General features: G+C 58.5%; 1 protein-coding gene across 10 annotated transcripts in view; it reads left to right on the top strand.

The window, feature by feature from the left end:
- PFKFB3 (6-phosphofructo-2-kinase/fructose-2,6-biphosphatase 3) overlaps positions 1 to 19,041 on the top strand; it is a 150,282-nt gene that overhangs the window by 43,940 nt on the left and 87,301 nt on the right. For 5 of the 10 annotated variants that reach the window (XR_004287216.1, XM_032349809.1, XM_032349812.1 and 2 more), the window contains exons 2-11: positions 10,887 to 11,038; positions 11,970 to 12,066; positions 12,437 to 12,503; positions 12,731 to 12,805; positions 13,151 to 13,207; positions 15,315 to 15,439; positions 16,112 to 16,319; positions 16,591 to 16,737; positions 16,922 to 17,026; positions 18,298 to 18,427. Coding sequence is in view for 9 of the 10 variants with exons in the window: in XM_032349809.1 (XP_032205700.1) it covers positions 10,887 to 11,038; positions 11,970 to 12,066; positions 12,437 to 12,503; positions 12,731 to 12,805; positions 13,151 to 13,207; positions 15,315 to 15,439; positions 16,112 to 16,319; positions 16,591 to 16,737; positions 16,922 to 17,026; positions 18,298 to 18,427 (1,163 nt within the window). In the remaining variant the exon portion in view is untranslated. Of the gene's footprint in view, positions 1 to 4,012; positions 4,495 to 10,886; positions 11,039 to 11,969; positions 12,067 to 12,436; positions 12,504 to 12,730; positions 12,806 to 13,150; positions 13,208 to 15,314; positions 15,440 to 16,111; positions 16,320 to 16,590; positions 16,738 to 16,921; positions 17,027 to 18,297; positions 18,428 to 19,041 lie in introns of those variants that run through there. The other 5 variants (XM_032349810.1, XM_032349818.1, XM_032349816.1 and 2 more) reach the window with 5 other exon arrangements.

Below are 19,041 nucleotides of genomic sequence, written 5' to 3'. Positions count from 1 at the left end.
TTCACAGCCCTGCACAACACTGTGTTTCTCCTCTTAACCGTTTCTTCCCCCGACCCTTGGAGACCACTGATCATTTTACTCTCTCCATAGCTGTGCCTGGTTCAGGATGTCACAGATTTGGAATCGTAAGTGGGGAGCCTTTTCGGACTAGCTTCTTTCACTCCATAACACACACACAGGTCTCCATGTCTTTTCATGGCTTGACGGCTCATTTCTTTGTAGTGCTGAATGATAATCCTGTGGTCTGGATGGACCCCTGTTTATTCAGCCATTCACCTCCCAGAGCACATTTGGTGGCTTCCACTTTTTGGTGATTATGAACGGAGCTGCCCTAAACCTCCCCGTGCAGGTTTTGAGTTGGTTTTTCAACCCACCGAGGTGGCATCGTGTGGACATCTGTGTCTGTGTTCCCATTCTTGTACGACTGACAAACATTAAAAAAAAAAAAATCACCCTGTCTCTTGTTTTTGGAGGGATGGTGAGGTAAGGGTTTATTTCAGTCTTTTGTTTGGTGTCTCACTTCACTCTCTCAGACATGGGATTGTTAAAGGAGCAAGTGACGACATCTCGTGTCTAATTAACAACTTCTGATGGCTCCCAGCCTGTCGCAGCTTGTGCTCGCATTTTCTCGCGGGGGAGCAGGTCGGTATGGCCTGGTTTGCAGTCTGGCTCGCTGGCCTAAGATCTTGGAAGTCGGCTTTGCTTTTTGCTCTTGTCTAGCCTCACTGGGGAGCAGGGGTGAAGGTTAGATGACGTTGGCCAGCAATCGTTTCCACCATCATTTTCTGAGTCTCCGCCGCGCTAGAGAATTCTCTGTACGCACCTGCACCAGACATTATTGCGCAAGAAGGTCTTGGTTCTTTCCCGTCCAGTGGCTCAGCTGTTCTGGGTGACAAGGTCTGCAGCCCAGAACGGTCTTCCCTTCACCAGACTCCACTCAGCACCCTGGGCTGAAACTGTGCCCATCACGAGTCCCCCCGGGGAAGTGTCAGAGGTCTGTGTCAGGTCCGGGAACAGAGTTAATAACGGCAGTCTTGCCCTTTGACCTAGTTCTTTAACCCCTCTCATCTCTAAACTTCCCCTTCCTCAATTAGCACAAAGGGCTGACTCACTGGAAGGTTCCATGTAGCCCTACTTGTGCCCCGACCGTGGAATCTCGCCCAGTACTTGGAGCTGTCCTGTCTGTGAAATATTGATGTATTACAGAAAATTGGACATCCTCTGCAGCCTTTTCTGAAGGACTGCATGTTTAATCACCAGGTGGGTGCCGGGGAGATGGTAGAGGATGGAGCCAGTAGCAGAGCTGGGGAAGGAGTTAGGAGGATGTCCAAATGCGTAAACTCTGAACTAGTACATTCTTGGAGTTCGGTTGCAGTGGGTTGTTTATAAACAGTTTTGCAACGAGGCAATTTTCTCCTCACAGGGACACTATCCTAATGTACTTGAGGGCTGCAAATGCCACACCCATTCTAGCTGTCCCCTTGCTTTATTTTCAAGAGTGAAGTCCTCCTTGAACGCCACCTTGTCTCACATTGTCTGCACTTAGACATCAGAATCTGGGGGCGGGGGGCAGTTTAAGTGAACTCCTGTTCCCCTGTTCCACTATCAAGTGCAGGTGGTGAGGAGGAAGAATTTCGTCTGTAGCCATGGACACACGAGTGCAAGGCACTGTTGACACACAGGCAGGGCCAGAGAGGGGTCCGGTAGCGTGTGCCAGTGCTTACCCAGGAACTTCCACTGCCTGGTGCCCTCAGAACTGGACCCTGCCAGACACATTATCTGGGTCAGGACATTAAAGGCGAGCCTCCGCTAGCAAGGACCCCACTCTCCCTGGGCTGACCCCACAGCTGTTCGCAAGCTTGGAGCTTGGAAGAGTGCCACCTCGTCCCCATGCCCTGCCGGTGTGTGCAAAAAATCCGACGGGGTAGTAGCAGGCACACCGATTCTTCCCCGGGGAGACGAGTGTGCAAGCATGGAGGGGTGTGGCCGCAGGGGGCCTCCTCCTAAACCCCAGGAACCCCAGCCAGCAACTTTCCCCAGGGCTCCGGCGCTGGCTTGCTGCTGTTTGTCTCTTTGGAGCAGCCCACTCTTGTTTCCGGAGCGGAGTGGGCCTCTCCCTGGGGCGTTATAGGGTGTCATCTCCGGCATTTGCTCCCGCTGCAGAAAAACAAGTCCAGTGCAATGCACTCGGGTTTCTGAACAGCTGCCCGAGCGCCGAAACCAGACAGTCAGCAAAGCTGTCAGGGAGAGCGGGACTCTGGGGAGGGCCGTCGCGGGGGGTGGGAGGGGTGCGTGCCCCAGCGCGGCGGGGACGCGGGGGTTGGGGGTGGGGTCGGGGGTACCCACGCTGCGGGCTTCCTTGGGGGCGGTCGTGGCCCCTGGGCCGGCTGGGGGTGCGGAGAGGGGGTGGGGAAGGCCCTGGCTGGGCGGGGGTGCCCCGAGTGGGGGTCCGGGACACCCGCCGGGTCGGCGACGCTAGGCACTCCCGGCCCCTGGGCGGGCTGGGGTGCGGGGAAGGGAGGGAGGACCCGGGAGGGAGGCCCAGGAGGGGCGGGGCGGGAGCAGCTGCGCCGGCCGCCAGGGAGCGGGCGCGGCCGGCGGAGCCATGCGGGACGTGAGAGACGTGTGGCAGGCTCTGCTCTGCGCAGACTGTTCTGCGGCCCTGTGGGTTTCAGGGAGCGCCGCCTTCTTCCTTCCAATCACAGCACAATCTCAGGGGGAGGTATGCACCTCTGCAAGGCAGGGCCCCGCTTCTGTGCTGATGCGCGGCGTGCAGCAGCCACACGCATGGAAGACCACCGTGCCGGCGGCAGTCCCCGCTAAAAGCCCCCCGCATCCTCACAGGGTGGTCGCTTGCCTGACCACGCGACTGTCCCGTGTCCCTGGCTGATGCAGGACTCCGAGCACCGTGGAGGAAGGAAACACATACACCCCCCACCCCCCAAAAATGGCGAGGAAGAGCTGTGAGCTGTGCTGGATAAATGTCATGAATTTTAGGGGTCTGCCCAATTAAGGTGCCACCTCCCAGTAGTCTTCCCAAGGCTTACAGTCAGGTAATGAATTGCAGGTCAGAAGAGGCTCTAGTTTTCCCTACTCTTCTGCTCAGAGGGATCAGGGTATATTGAAAATACTGTAAATGGTGATCACAAAGACCAAGACGACTCGGTCCATTTCAGTCCGGCCTCCGGGGCTTTCCTGTCCCCTTCTGGTGCCCAGCTCCTTGGATCTCTCAGCATCGAGGCGGGGGCGGGGGAGGCGGGGAGACGACCAGGTTCTAGGTCTCAGGACTGGGTATTGGGGGAGCAGTGTTCCAAACAACTCAAGGTTTCCAAGGGACTTAGGAAAGTGGGTGCGGCGAGGAAGAAGGACCAGGGAAGCCCCCTCCTGGGGGGGTGGCAGGAGTCGTGGTGGGTGAGACTCACAGGTATTATCAGGGAGCAGCTTCGGCAAGGGATGACCCAGAGACCTATGTCACACAGGCGCTCTTGTCACCCCCGTTCTGGCTTCCTCTCTAAGGTAGCAGAGACCCCCCACTCCCGAATCCCCCAAACTCTGTCCAACCTGTAGCTCTAAGCCCGGGTCTTCAACTTGGCGGTGCCTAACGCGGATCGCGTGTTAAGAATGTGGAGTTTTGGGGGGGGTCTCACTCCCAGAGAGGCCGAGTCAGCAGGATGCATTTTAACCAGCATCCAAGGTGATTTGGCTGCGGGGGTCCACGCACCACACCGGACGGCTCCGCTTCTTGTTTCCCAGCGCCGCTGAGGTCATTATTCTGGGAAGCTGGGCCAGTCATCTTCAGGGGAGGGAGGACGAAGCTCAGCGAGTGGGACTTTTCAGCCAGAGCTGAGTTGAGGGTGTCCTCACCGGGATGGCAGCAGCAGGGCGCGCTGCTGCGGCTGAGCTGCAGGGGGCGGCAGCAGGCCGGCTCCGGCCCACCCCCCACGTGGAAGAGGGCTGGATCCCGAAGAATGCGTCCCCGCCCCGAGGCTGACGTGCGCGCAGCTGCCGGTTGCTACTCTTAAAAGCCCGGGCGCGGCGCGCGGCAGCCTAGCAGAGCTGGAGAGGCGGCGAACCGGAGGGGAGGGCCTCGCTGGAGCCGGCACCCGGGGACCGCGGCTGTCACGGCGCTCCGAGCATCCCGGTGGCTTCCCGAGTAGACGCGCCCGGCCGTGCGGCAGCTGCGGGCACAGCCCTAACCCCCTGCCCTGTCGCCGCGCCCGTGGAGCCCCACGCCCCGGGCGGGCGTTCGTGATTTAGCACAAAGCACGTTTCCAAAAAGCGCACGGGAGAGCTTCCGCGCCGCGCTCCCGCGCACGCAACCCCCCTTCCCCTTTGTTTCGGGGGTCGACAGGCTGCTCTCCTCCCCAAGTCTGAACTGTTCGCGGGGGGCGGAGGGCCGCCGAGTCTAGGCTGTGAAGATGCCCTTGGAGCTGACTCAGAGCCGAGTGCAGAAGATCTGGATCCCCGTCGACCACCGCCCCTCGCTGCCCAGATGTGAGTGCAGATTCGCGCGGGGGGCCGGGCTGCAGGGGAGCGGCGCGCCGCGTGGAGAGCCCGGCCATTGTGTGGCGGGCGCTGGCGGGGCGCTGTAGTGCCGACTGCGCTCCTCCGGCGCGCTCGTGCCGGGCCGGGCGCCGCCCTCCTCGGCTGTCCCCGCGGGCCGGGGCCGGGCGCTTCCCACTCCTCCCCGCGGGCGGGCGGGTCCCGTCGCTGCGGCCGCGGGGCGGGGACGGCGCGGGCTGGGGCGCGGGCGCTGCGCCTCCCCCGGCTGGCGTCGGGGGCGCGTGGCCGGGCCCGCCGCTCAGCAGTGCTCCGCTCGGCCTGCGCCGGGAGCGCGGGGGCCCTCGGAAACTCCGAGCGCGCCCTGGCCTCAGCTCCGGAGCGCGGGGGGCCGGCGCGCAGAACCAGGCGGGGAGCCTTTGCCGCGGGGACGCTTAGCTAGGGACGCCCCCACCCCCACCCCCACCCCGGGCGGTCCCCCAGCCCGGCCGACTCCTGCCTAAGGACGCGGGGGTCTTTCCCCCTCCCTTTTCCTGCCTTCGCTACCTCCGCTGCACTCCGCCTTCCTCCCTCCCTCCTCGACAGCTCTCTCCCGCTTTCCATCGGTCTGTCCCTGCTCTGTATTTCCATCTCCTGTTTCTCTCTTCTGCGCATCTTTATTCCCCACTTCTCTTTCTGTTTCTGTCTGCTCCCTCTCTGTCTCTTCGCTTTCTCCTGTTTCTTCGTGTATTTTCTTTCTCTTTTCCCTCCGTCCCTCTCCCGGCTTCCCCGTCCAGTTCGTGCTCTGGGGGCGAGAAGAGGGCTGCTGGGAACCGAGCCTGTGCTCCTGGGTTTGGGAGGGTCCCTGGATCGGAGACCGCACATTCGGCAGCATTTTGCACGCGCGCGAGCGCACATGCACACACGCACACACGCACACAGTCCACCGTGCTGTGCTTGGAATTTGCTGGCGGTTCCCCTTCCTGCCCTGTCATCCTGGCACATGCTTTGGAAAGGTTTACCTTTTACCGTGGGCTCTGTCCCTAAGCTGCGGAGAGAGGCACCTATTAGAAGGGCGGTCCCAGGGATTCCAAGGCAACACCTGCTGTGGAGGGTGCATAGGGTCAGTCCGGTGCTGGGTGTTCTGCTTCAGACAGGGTCAGGTTTCCTGAAAGGGAAACATGGGATCCTGTGGGCAGATCCTCAGAGTGCTTCTAGGCAGTGACGGCTCCTGAGTGCCAGCCGCCTGCTGGCCTCTACTGCTGCCACGTTTCCCAGGGGATGGTCACTGAGACCATGGTGACATCTTGCCACCTCACGTTTTGCCCAGGTCTGAATCACCAACACCCCCTCCTGCCCCAGACAGGAGGCGGGGAGAGCTGGCTCTGGGGTGCTTCTAGGTCATCCTGGTGATGGGGATCTGGCATGGTGCTCCCGACACGGGGGGCTGCTTCTCAACCAGCTTATCCCCTCTGTCGGACCTGGGCCACAGAAGCCTTAAGAACTGGTTTCTTTGTGAGGTAGCCAAGGGCGGGGGCTTCGCAGGTCTGTTTCTGGCACCCAGCCCTTTCAGATAAACTCTCAACTAGCTTTCTATGCTGGGACTGACCACAGGATTCCCCAATCGATAGTGGGGAATACAGTGCCCTAAATAGGGAGGGAGAGGTGGCCATGGCGAGACGCAGAAAAAACCCCACCCTTTTGGACGTTTGAATAAAACCAGTATTTCTGGAGCCCTTTGTAAACTGTAATTGGCCAGACAAATACAGGTGGGTTCTCTATGTACACACGTGTTTGTAGGTAAGCGTGTACACCTGTGAACACATTCAGTCGTCCCCCGAGATTTGGGGGGGTATGAAGTTCCGAGATTGGCTAGGGTTCTCTCAGTTGTGAGAATTGGGGAGACAAGTGTGCAGCTATGCTTGCTTCCTCCGGAGTCCAGAGACACATCCATTAGATGCTACCAGTCTGCACGTCTCACACGCAGATGAGAGATTTGCCTAAAATCCCTGTGAGAACCATTAGAGCCTGGTTTGTGCCTGGGGTGGGGAGAGGGGTGTGGGGGCTAAAGCTCGTGGATTAAGTCTCTTGTCCCCGCCCCCTCCTGGAATCCCTGTGTGTGGTTCTGGGGTGTAGTCTCAGACACAGTCTTCCTTATAAAATCTCTGAAGCCTGGGTATTTATTATATGACCTTATTTCATATCGTATCATCGGGGTGTCTTTCTGGGTCGATAAAAATCACTTTTGTCTCTCAGCGGAATGGGGAAAAGGGGGTATTTCCTTTCGGAGCATCTTTCCTGCTTCCCTTCCCTCCCCCATCACCTTCCTCCCCTTCTGTAGTAGTATTTGAAAACTTGGGTGGGTTTTCTTCTAAACCTGTTAACCGTCTTTCTAAGGGGTGTCCTAATTGAGGGTCGGAGGCAAACTCCTCAGTAGAAAGATGGCATGGTGAACATTACTGTTCGTGTACAGAGAACAGTCAGACAACGGAAAGTTCCAGATGGGCTCGTTTGACGATGTTTCTGTGTCTAAAGCACGTCCGTTGGGTGTCTTGTTGCTACACCCATGTGGCGATAAATCCTTCTGACCGAGCCTGCAGTTTCCTTCCATTGCAAGCCGTGCCAGGACTTACTGACCAGGAAGCACCTGACAAGGAAGTAAGCGACAGGTGGGCAAGGGCAAGCAGTGCGTTTAGGGCCTTGTAGTTCACCTTGTCCTCCTCCCAAGAACCTTTATGAGGCATCCCTCCATTTCATGGGCAAGGAGACTAAGACACGGAGAGCCCTAGGAGCTTGGCCAAGGTCCGAGGCAGGGCTGGGCCTTGAACACTGTTCATTTGACTCCATGCTCTCTTCTCTCAGCCACTCTACAGCTTGCCTCCCAAGGTTGTCCGATGAGTCACTAAAATGCCCAGTGCCGCCCCATTGCTGGCAGAGGCTGCGTCAGATTAGGAGGGCCGTTCGGTGGCCGAGGCTTAGTTAGGCACGAGTACAGCGTGCATGCAAAGTAATGGATGCTTCGGTATCCAGCAGTGGGACAGAAGAGCTTTCTGGGCCTGCCTTCTCTTACCCCAGGGCCAAGCGCATGAAACCCTCCCAGCGAGCCCTTCTCAGGTGGCGGGCTCACAGCAGGTGTTCGCGAACAGTGTTCGCTTTGCTCCTGCAAACCTTCCTGTAGACACAGGGTGGGGGGGGACTCCCAGCGGGACCGCCTGGAAATTGACCCCGGCCGCACCCGCAGCTTGCCCGCCGTCTGAAACACCCCTTCCATTCGTTTTCCTGGAGCTTTGCACCGAAGCCCGATGACCTGCTTGCAGAAAAGAGCACCAGTGACTTGGCATCTCTGGTGGTTGGCATTTTGGTGGGGTGCCTTTGGGTGGAAGGAGGTAGGGGAGCAACAGCGAAGTGTCTTCCACCGGTTTCTTTTCTGAGCGTGGGCTGTGGGTGTCGGTGTGGTGGGTGAGGACAGCTGTTGAGTGCCTGCTGGTGCGTTACATGCTCTCCGAGAGGTGAGTCACTTAATCTGGGGAGCAGGGCCAGAACCCGAGCCCTCGGATGCAGCCTCTGTGCAGGGTCAGGGGGTTTCTCCTGGCCCATCTAGCTGACCATTTTTAGGACTGACCCCGCAGGTCACCTCATAGGCTGGTGCTCCCTCACTGCCCTCGGCAGCTGGCCCCCTGGTTGTCATTTGCTTTGCTGTATCTACTGGCTAGTGTGCGTTACGGGCCGGGACAGTGGTGTGACTGGCCGTGGACAGTCAGCCCTCAGGGCAGGTGCTCCTCAGGGACGCAGACTCTGGCTGCCCAGTCCAGACTCAGCCCCTGCCCATGTCCAGCCCCAGCGCCAGTGCTCCTCTCTCCAAAATGACTCTGCATTTATGTGCTCTTACTCTGTCTCTTCCCCACCCCGGACCACGTGCTCGTCCACACAGGGACTGTGGCCACATAATGCTTGGAGCTCGCGGGGCACCCGGCATGTGTGTCCGTTGGGTGAATGAGTGAATGCAGTGACAGGAGTAGAGCGTGAGCTCCCGGAACTTGGGGGCTTTCTGCGAGCTCTTGCTCAGGTGTCAGCCTTAACCCTGGATGAGGCTTTTAGCCCAGGCTCCATCCCCCTCCCCCAATAAACCACAGTCAGGGGGTTTACAGTCTGTGAACCCAGCCGTCTTTTACCCTTTAACGCAGTGAACATATGTGTATCCCCTTAAACATGCTTATGTGGACATCCGAATACATCGGAGTATAAAAACGCTGGGTGGGGGTGGTCGAAAAGAAGTTACAGTGTTACACATGTGTATAAGATGAAATGATACACATAGGAACTTTTGGGAAAACTTGGTGTTAATGCTGTTGGGGCAGAGGAGGAGAGAGCTGGGAGTGTGGTAGGAGAGGTAGAGGGAGGCATTCTTCTTCCGTGGGTTAATAAAGGTCTGCAGAGAAGAAGAAACCGAGGGCCTGGGGGGAACTGAGGCAGGGGCAGGCGACGATAGCATGAAGGCATTTGAGATCACCTGTGGGTTTAAAAAAAGAGCAGGGAGGGAAGAGAGTAAGACTCACAGGTTTAGTCAAAAGGTTTCCTTGCTCTGAGACCCTGGAGTGCCATGAGGGAGGCATGGCTGCGGCCCCTCTTGCTGAATCTTGTACGAGAAGCCAAAGGAATAGGGGGAATGGCTTCTGCTTTGCCGAGTAAAAGAGTGATGACTTACTTGGGTTTGAGATTTAACTTCAATCCTTGGCTTAAGATCTTTACTCTGCCATGTCCGTATGGCTTTTTTCCTCCTAAAGGATGGACTGCCAGGGATTTGTACCTCTGATGACTTGATAGTAGAACTAATCCCCTATTTGATAAATCGGTCCGCCTCTGTCTCCACTTCCTTGGCAGGAGTCCATCACGAGTATCCCGTGCACGTGCACAGCTGGGCGGGGGGCGGTGGCGAGAGGGAGGGACGGGGAGAGAGTGTGCGTCCGCTGGTCCCCGCCTGTCCGGATACTTTTGGGAGCAGTGGCATGGTGGAGACATCGGATACGAGAGAGGAGAGCCGGGGTGGGCTTGGGCGAAGGATTACTAGATCGAATGTTGTTTTCGGGCCTAAGGGAGCCGACTTTTCTCGTGAGTCACCTGCAGCTGTCACAGCGCAAACAGCAGGGTCTGTCTTGTGTCCCTCCTGGTTTTCGGGAAGCCATCACCTTTCTCTTCCTGCTCCTTGGACTCCAGAAAGCCCACGGGCGCTCCCTTGCTCCATTTGTGTGCTCATCCTGGCCTGTTTTCTACACACTTGTTTGTCTCCAGCCCCTGGGAGCTGGGGAATCCCAGTCAAGGGTTTTTGTGGCTTCGGAACGTCTCCTGGCTTCTGATGGCCTTTCTTCCTCGTCACTCTGCATGGAGAAGATCGCCGATGGTCTACCCCATGAAAGCAGCAGCCCCCTCCGTGCTTTCTTTCCTTCCTCCTTGCCCACAGCCCACGGGTCCGGGGAGCAGCTCCTAGAATGACATGGTGGCTGTTGGCACTTGTGATCTCAGCTTGGTCACAGGCTGAGCATGGGACCGTGCTGGGGCGTCCAGATTGGGGGTGTGTGTGCCCTCCTTCAAGCCTGTGCCTGTCGGTGGCCTGGTGGCTCTCCTTCCTTTGCCATCTGGCACTTGCCTGCTTAGAAATTCTGAGACAAGGCCCCTGTCTCAACCTGACTTCTGCCTAGATTTGTGGTTTCGTCTCAGGAGCTTTGCCTGCATCCATGTGGCCAGTGTCCGGGAAGCAATGGCACGTAGCTGACCGGGAGAGCTAGCCTGACTGTGGCAGCTGGCAAGCCCGGGCAGGGTTGCTGGGCTGGGTGGGGGTGCGCAGGTGGCCGGTCTCCTGCTCCCAGCAGGTGTGGCCGCTGGCACTCTGTCATCAGGATGCTGGAGTCCCCTTAGAGTCTCAAGGGAAGATACCCCCCAAGGAAATACTACCCCTTAAATGTCCAGAACAGGGTTCTTTGGGTTCCTTTCTTAAAACCCAGGGGAAACCTCTCTCCCTGGTGTTTTATCTCATATTGAAACACCTCTGCTACTGTTAACCTCACCCTCATTGGTGTTGGTGGGGGAGGGTCCCTTCCTTATGCTCCCCCACAAAGTGCTTTCTGCTGTGGGGTTCATAACGGGGTTCCTGGCTGGGTTTAGGGCCCTCAGGGATCGGGCTGGTATCTGGGGTTGGGACAGCCCTTGCCACCCATGACCTGAAAGCAAGATGGAGACATGTAACTGGGTGGGTGTGGGGGGGTCCTGTGGTCAACAGGGGACGGTCTCAGCCCCGCTAGACTGTCAAACACCCAGGGCTTTGAGGTGGGAATGAAATCACAATTTCTGCAGAATTTGCCAGTTCGCTGTGGGGCGCGGGATTCTGTTCACCTGCGTGCACTGCTCCGCAGCTCACCCCCTTCTGTGCTCTCCACAGCCTGTGGGCCGAAGCTGACCAACTCCCCCACCGTGATCGTCATGGTGGGCCTCCCAGCCCGCGGGAAGACCTACATCTCCAAGAAGCTGACTCGCTACCTCAACTGGATCGGCGTGCCCACGAAAGGTGAGGCCACGGGCCCGGGCCGTGGTCACGTTGATTTCTGCCGTCTTGCTCACCGACCCCTGACACCGGGAAAAAGTGGCTGCTGGGACCTTGCAGGGCCACTGTGGGGCTGGCCTGTCCCCAGTGGTTGTGAGAGTCCCTTTCTGGCTGTGTCACTTGCCACGCTGTATCCGTTCCCTGACTTTGTGTTGGGATGTTCCTCCCCGATGCTCTCTCGTCCCCCCCCTGCCCTGCCAGCTGCCCAGCTCGGCTCTCCCCTCCTTCGAGAAGCCTTCTCTGGCCACAGAGTCTGTGGGGATCCGTGCCTCTCAAGTTCCAATAGCGCTTCGTTGTGACAGTCTTCCGTGACTGTCGTGGGCTCTATGCCTTGTGCTCTAGGCTGTTGGTTACCTTTTTTTGACCGGTCTTTCCAACAACACGGCAAGGGTCATGGGGTCGGCCGAGCTCATTCTGGCATCTGCTGTCCCCCACAGTGCCCAGTGCCATGTGTCCTCAGTGAGTGCCCGCCAGTGCTCTGTGCTTCTGCCGGGCGTGGGTGCTGGGTCAGCAGGAGAATAGCTGACCTGGACCCTGCAGGCAGCGTGAGACCCTGTGCTCTGCTGGGGACCGGGCGCAGAAATCCTTGCCCTGTCGCCCCTTTGCACGGTCTCGTGAAGCTGGACCGCCCCAGGGCAGTGGGAGACCTGGGAAGGCGGGCCACCCTGAGCAGCCCTGGGAAGGCGGGCCTGGGTCTGGGGAGGCTGGGCTGCCTTCCCGACTCTCGGCCCTGCCAGTCGGGGTCTGCTGTCCGGTGTCCCTGTCCTAGTGCCCTCGTGCTCAGGTTGGCGTTGGTGTGTCGGCGGGTTGCCTATTTTCGAGAGGGCTCCTGATTGTGTGTGTGGCTCCCTCATCCCTGGGGCTCAGCGGAGGGTCCTTGTGTCTGCCTCTGCAGTGTTCAACGTTGGCGAGTACCGCCGGGAGGCCGTGAAGCAGTACAGCTCCTACAGCTTCTTCCGTCCTGACAACGAGGAAGCCATGAAAGTGCGCAAGTAAGGCCTGGTGGCCGCGGGGGCCGGGACGTGGGTCTGTGCTGCTCCCCGAGGGCAGGCTCAGCAAGAGAGAGGGGATGCGGGCGGGGGAGGAGGTCCAGGCCCACCTCCGCGAGCCAATTGGGATGGGCCTCGGCCTCTGTGGGCCTCCGGCTTGCTCTGCTCCCGGGGGTCCGGTTCAGCGGGCGGCGGACAGAGATCAGCGGCCGTGTGGCCCTGAGAGCGGGGCTGTGGGGCTGCGGCTGGCAGCTCAGCGACAGAGTGGCCGGTCGCTCCGTTCCTTACGATGATGGGGGGCCGCTTGGGCCTCCCCCGCGGGCCGGGCTGGTCTGAGGCAGGCGCTCTCTCTCTCTCTCTCTCTGTGCTGCAGGCAGTGCGCGCTCGCTGCCTTGAGGGACGTCAGAAGTTACCTGACCAAGGAGGGGGGCCAGATTGCGGTGAGTCCGGGGAATTGCCAGCTCTGTCTCTTGCGCGGTAGCCGGATGGTGCCCTGGAGGGAGGGAGGTGTAGACACAGGCCAGAGCAGTGCCCAGAGCCACTGCAGGGACCCCTCCAGCAGGGACAGGGGCCCTCAGCATGAGAGTTTGGGAAGCGGGTGGCTGGAGTGGCACAGGGACCCAGGAAGGTCGTGAACTGGGTGCAGACTCTTGTTTCTCCCCATCAGGTTTTCGATGCCACCAATACTACCAGAGAGAGGAGACACATGATCCTTCATTTTGCCAAAGAAAATGATTTCAAGGTGAGCCTGACTCCTTGCCTTGCTCCGGAGTACGTAGGAGCAGGGAGAGCACGCGCCTCGGGGACAGGCTGATTCCTGTGTCCGGGGCCCCTGGTTCTTTACCTCCCGCTGCCCTTGCCCTGCTGCCTGCAGGTTGGCTCTCACTGGGGGGCTCTGAGGGGTTCCTCTGGGAAACGGGGAGCGTGACGGACTCGGGGTTGAGCAAGTGGTTCCTTTTATGTGTCTGGGTGTTGATAAGTGGGGTCCTTCCTCCTCGGATGTGGCGACATCAGAGAGACACCAAAGGCTGCCCTTCGTGTTAATCCCATTTGTTGTTTCCTAACTTCTCGCTTTGCTTCTTTCCAGGTGTTTTTCATCGAGTCTGTGTGCGACGACCCTATGGTTGTAGCCTCCAACATCATGGTAAGAGCGTGTAGGACCCCCGTCTAGGGCAGCAGAGAGAGGAAAGTGGGGACCAGGGCTTAGAGCAATAACCAGACGCTGAGAACGGAGGGCTCTCGCAACTCGTTGGTTTTGTGTGAGAGGTGGGGTCCAGGGAGGCAGGAAGTGGTATTTAACTTAGAAGCGTGTTCTCTGATCTGGATTGGCTTTATCTGGGCTCCCTGCAGACCATTCCTAGAAAGCAGTCTTTGTGGGACGTAAGAGATGAAGCAGGGGACTGGGCACAGTTTCTGTGGGTGGCAGTAGCTTGGCAGCCTGCGGGTGGGGGGGTGGGCAGGGCTGCTTAGGACAAAGGGCAGCTTACCCCTCCAGATGGGGAAGGAGGCAGTGGGCTGGAGTCTTTAGCTGTTACGGTCCTTAGTAAGAATGACCAAGTAAAACTCCATAGGACGTGGCCCACTTCAAAGGCAGAGCCACCAGCTGTGGGAAGAATGGAGGCAGTAAAAATCTTCCCGCTTCTGTATCTGTGACATTCCCTTCTCTCCTGGTGCCGAGGGGGAGGTTTGCCCAGATCAGCTGAGGGTAATTGGCAGCTTAATTTGATCAATTCTTCAATTCTGCCTGCTTGAGAGCAATACATCCTAAATGGAAACAGTTACCACAAGGACTTTACCACAGGTCACCTTCCCAAGGAGACCGTTTTCTCTCCAGCTTAAATACAGGAGAATCCGGCATGCAATGAAAAGCAGGGCTGATGCTTGTGCAGGGGACGCTCTGGTTGGCTGTACGCAGAGTGGCTGGAGAGTCACTGGCTTCTGGCACCGGAACTCTTCTCCAGGGCGGTGGGAATACTTATGAGTGTTTCTAGGAAATGAGTTTATGTTTCAGAAAGGGCTCTTCAGACTGTGGACAGTCTGTCGGGATTAGTTCAGCGTGTCCAAAGGAGGAGGTGCAAAATTACGGGGACGTAGGACAGAAGTTGCTGTGATCTGAACAAAGGGTTTTGCTGTGTTTCTTGGGTTTGGTTCTGCTATTCCGCTTGGTAGCGAGGCCTCGGGCAGGTACACAACTAAATTTTCCACAGCGAGTGTCCCCACGTGCTCCGCGGTGAGCTCGCTGCTTACCTCGTGCTCCACTGAGACACCTGTCATTTGCCGCATTTCAGAAACCCGGGGCTCTGCTTCAGCCCCGAAGCAGGGCTTAGGCCCTTCCATGGCACTCTCTGCGGTGGCCGTGCTAGGGGGAAAGGGATTTGGGAACTTAGATTGTTTTTCACTGTGGTAAAATATCCAGAAGACCAAACTGGCCATCTGACCCATGCAAGTGTGCCAGCGTGTGGGCATTCGGCATGCTCACATCTCCGTTGCCACAGTCACCCCGCCTCCCCTCCCCACCAGCTCCTGATGGGCAGAATGTTTCATCTTCCCAGACCGAGACTCTGCACTGTGAAGCACTAGTCCCCCACTGAACTTGGGTTTTTGAAGAGTGCCAGCCTCTCTCGTGGCAGTGCTAGACGTTGTAGGGGAAAAGAATACCTGCGTTAACAAATTCTGAGTTTCCCTCCAATCTGTCCCGTTGCTCAGACCTGTCACTTATCGGAGATGGTGGATCTGAGGGTCATTTTTGCTTCACTTCCTTCCCAGGAGAGCAAGCCTTTGAAAGGACGGGGTGTGTGGTCCAGGTGGAGAAGCCTAACTGGGGACCAGTTACAAGCCTGTGGTGCCCCACATGGGTGGTTGCTCACCAGCAGGCTACTGTTGGTGTGGGGAACGCCTCAGATGCTTATCCGGAACTCGAACTGAGGGTCGGCAGTCTGGTGGGGACATGGCTACTGGGTCGATCCCAAAGTATGCTCCATTCAGATGTGTTCATAGAATCCTTGTGGATTTCCTGTCTCTATCCTTCTGGGGAGCGATCCTCTGTCTCCCGTGGGTGCTTCCCAGTGTAATCATTGGGCTCTGACTCAACCCCTGGTGTTATTTCTTTTTTTCCTCTTAAATGCCGGGTATGGTCATCATTATTCTGAGCTGCTCTGTACTTTCCCAGTTTGCAAGCCTCAAATCCTGCTTCGTCTAAGCAGAAAGCCTTCACAGCATGATTCATCAGCTGCCTCTTTGTGGTGTTACAGGAGGTTAAAATCTCCAGCCCGGATTACAAAGATTGCAACTCAGCGGAAGCTATGGACGACTTCATGAAGCGGATCAATTGCTATGAAGCCAGCTATCAGCCCCTCGACCCGGACAAATATGATCGGTAATTCCTAAGACGTGACCGTTTCTGAGTCCCCTGCTTTAGTGTTTTCTTGCCGTCCCCACAAAGTGCTTGCTCCTGGATACTTTTCATCAGCTCTTTTAAAACCTCTTTTAAAAAAAAAATCCTTGGGTGCCTGGGTGGCTCAGTCGGTTAAGCATTTGCATAACTCAGTTCAGGTCATGACCCCGCGGTCATAGGATCCAGTCCCGCAGCGGGTTCCCCGCTCAGGAGGGAGTCTGCTTCCCCCTCTCTCTCTGCCCCCTGCCCCCTGCTCATTCTCTCTCTCTCTCTCATAAATAAATGAAATGTTTTTTAAAATAATATAGAAATTCTCGATTGCGTGTCCGGAGTCAGTGTTTCAGGCGCTCACTGTGTCCAGGTGTGGAAGGTGTATGTCGAGCACAGTCTTGCTCCTGTCCCTTTGCTGTGTCCTTTCTGTTCTGTTCTGTCGCTTGGCTGGCCCCCTCTTCTGGGAGGCAGGGGCCCCGTGACCGCGCGTGCGGGCCGGTTCTGTGTCCGAGACAGCAGACGCCGTGTGGGCCTTCACCGACCTCACAGCCGGGTGTGGGGCTTCTCCGGGGCTGAGTCTCCGCGACGGGCTTCCGGCCGGGCCGGCTGGGCGGGGCTGCGGCGTCCGGGGACCGCGGGTCAGCGCCGTGCCTTCCCCTGCAGGGACCTGTCCCTGATCAAGGTGATCGACGTGGGCCGGCGGTTCCTGGTGAACAGGGTCCAGGACCACATCCAGAGCCGCATCGTGTACTACCTGATGAACATCCACGTGCAGCCCCGCGCCATCTACCTGTGTCGGCACGGCGAGAGCGAGCACAACCTCCAGGGGAAGATCGGAGGGGACTCGGGCCTGTCCAGCAGGGGCAGGAAGGTAGGGCAGCGGGGGCAGGGCGCGCTGCGGAGGGACCGGTGGGTGTCGCGTGCGCATGCGTGCCTCTGGGGGGGCCGGGGCAGGGATCCCGGGTCCTCCGGGAGGGCGAGCCTGCGGGGTGGGCGGGGGGCTGCTCGTCGGTGGCTCCCGGGCTCGTCCCCGCTGTTCTGATGGCAGCAGAGCCATGTCCCTGTTGTGGAGTGGGACTTGTCGGGGGGCCGGGGCAGGAGCCTGAGTCCAGCCCGGGTCCCCCTGTCCCGTGCCCTCTCAGTTCGCGAACGCCCTCAGCAAGTTCGTGGAGGAGCAGAACCTGAAGGACCTCAGGGTGTGGACCAGCCAGCTGAAGAGCACCATCCAGACGGCCGAGGCGCTGCGCCTGCCCTACGAGCAGTGGAAGGCGCTCAATGAGATCGACGCTGTGAGCGCCGGGACCCCTCGGCCGTGGGGTGGGGGAGGTGGGGCGCAGGTGCTGGGGGCATGGGCGGGGGGGCGGGGCGGTCTCCTCCCGCCGGGCGTCCGCAGTCAGAGCCCTGGCAGACGCGCACGTGCTGCTGTGCGAGGAGCGGGGGGTGCCTCGCCGTGACCTCTGCGTGTCCCCCCAGGGCGTCTGTGAGGAGATGACGTACGAGGAGATCAAGGGCACCTACCCCGAGGAGTACGCGCTGCGGGAACAGGACAAGTACTACTACCGCTACCCCACGGGGGAGGTACGTGCACCTGCTCCCCACTGGCCCAGGGCCGGTGCGGGGGCCCGGGCGGCCGCCCCCCAGGTGACCGGGCGCAGCGGCCACGAGCTCTGCGAGGTGGGGCGGAGGGGCTCCTGCATCCGGCCCCCTCCGTGCCCGCTCCGTGCGTGTTCCTGGCGCTGTCCCCACCGATTGTCATGCTCCGGTGAACCTTGCACACAGCTCCGGGAGCAGCGCACTCGTGTTCTCCCGGGAGCAAGGGCCAGAGGTGTTTCTCTGATGAGACCCTCATGGGGCAGGAGAAGACAACAGTTGGGCAATCATTCTCCGCACAAGGGATACCCCCTTGGGTACAGAGGAGAAGGCGGACGTGTCATCTCAGGTCACGTGCACTCACTGAATTGATGCCACGTGTGGCCCTGTCTGGCCCCGGGAGCATTGGACGGAGCCTCTGGAATGTGGGGTGCCCTCAGGCTCTGCTTCAGGCTGCTGGGTGACACCTAGTGGGTCCTTGCTGTCTGCAGGCAGTCTCAGTCTTTGTTAGGTCTCTGTTCCCGCATGGTCAGGGTGCTGACCTCCTCTGTGGCCCTGGCCCCGTTCCTGGAACCTGATTAGTAAGAGAAAGAGAGTGGGCCACGGAGGGAGTGGCGTGAGTGAGAGCCTTGGTGGTCTTTTTTAAAAGCCACAGGCCAACCGTTTGTTTTTTAATTTCTTTTTATTGAGAAGAAGTTCCCATAATGTAAATTTTGCCATTTTAAAGTAGATGATTCAGTGGTTTTTAGTATATTCCCAATACTGTGGAACCATTATCATTAGTTCTAGAACATTCTGTCATTTCAAAAGAACCCGCAGCCTGTGACTCCTTGCCCCCAGGCCCTGGCAACCATGGATCTACTCTGGGTCTCCAGGGAGATGTCTGTTCTGCGCAGTTCATAGAAATGGGGTCGTACAACACGTGGTCTTTGGCGTCCCCACACGTTGTAAGCACGTGTCCCCTGTGGAGGATCTAGAAGCAGCCAGGAGAGAGGATGGTTTACATTCCTCTCAGAGGACTGCTTCTCTACATCCTCACCAACAGGGGAACGATCCCCTTTCCTGAGAAGCCAGCGGGTCCCCTGGTGTCCAGAAGGGGGGCACCACGGAAACACCACTGGCTGGTGACCGGTGCTCAGTTGATTCCGTGTCCTCTGGTTTCCGACCACAGGAGAGAGGTGACTGAACTGGCCGAGCTCCTACCCTTCCTGCCATGTGCCTTTGCTCTAATTCAACGTCCTTGTCCCTCTGTCTTGCAGTCCTACCAGGACCTGGTCCAGCGCCTGGAGCCGGTGATCATGGAACTGGAACGCCAGGAGAACGTGCTGGTCATCTGCCATCAGGCCGTCCTGCGTTGCCTCTTGGCCTACTTCCTGGACAAGAGTGCAGGTGCCGCCGACCTTCTAGGCCTCCTCCGGGTGGGGGCTGGGATTAGGAGCCTGTCGGGCTCCCCAGAAGGGAAGAGGGAAACTGGCCTTGGAGTGTGGGGTGCTGCAGACCCAGACCTTCACCACCCAGACCACACGGTCATCTGCTGTGCTGCTGAGTGTGAGGAGAGACGTTCCGGCGCAGGGCTTCCTGGCCAGCCTTCGGGAGAGCCTTCAGAGCCCAGTTCGACGCACAGTCTGACGGGCCCAAGGGCTTTGTGAAACAGCGTCTCAGGACAGCTGCTCACATCCCGCGGGCTTTGGGCCGGGGTTGGGTCCATGTCTAAAGAACAAAGTGCCCAGAAAACTCATGAGACTTAAAATTGAAGCCTGTGTCTACCCAAGCTTCACCCAAATCCCCATGCACTTAAACTGGGGAATGACTTTTTTTTTTTTTTTAATCTCTAATGCATTGTGTGAGGGTGGGCTTGGGGTTGGTTTTGATCACTTTCTTTGGGCTAGGTGCCTGCCTGGAGCAGGAGGGGGCCTCGTGTGGGGTGGAGATGCTTGTGCTTGGCTGGGACCCCAAGGGTGCTGATGCCGTCTGTGGCAGACGCTGGGGACTGGCAAGTGTCT

Source organism: Mustela erminea, chromosome 6, assembly GCF_009829155.1.
Source record: "Mustela erminea isolate mMusErm1 chromosome 6, mMusErm1.Pri, whole genome shotgun sequence".
NCBI classification, from domain to species: domain Eukaryota; kingdom Metazoa; phylum Chordata; class Mammalia; order Carnivora; family Mustelidae; genus Mustela; species Mustela erminea.
The sequence above is the reverse complement of the archived record's forward strand: the minus strand, read 5'-3'. Positions and strand labels throughout refer to the sequence as shown.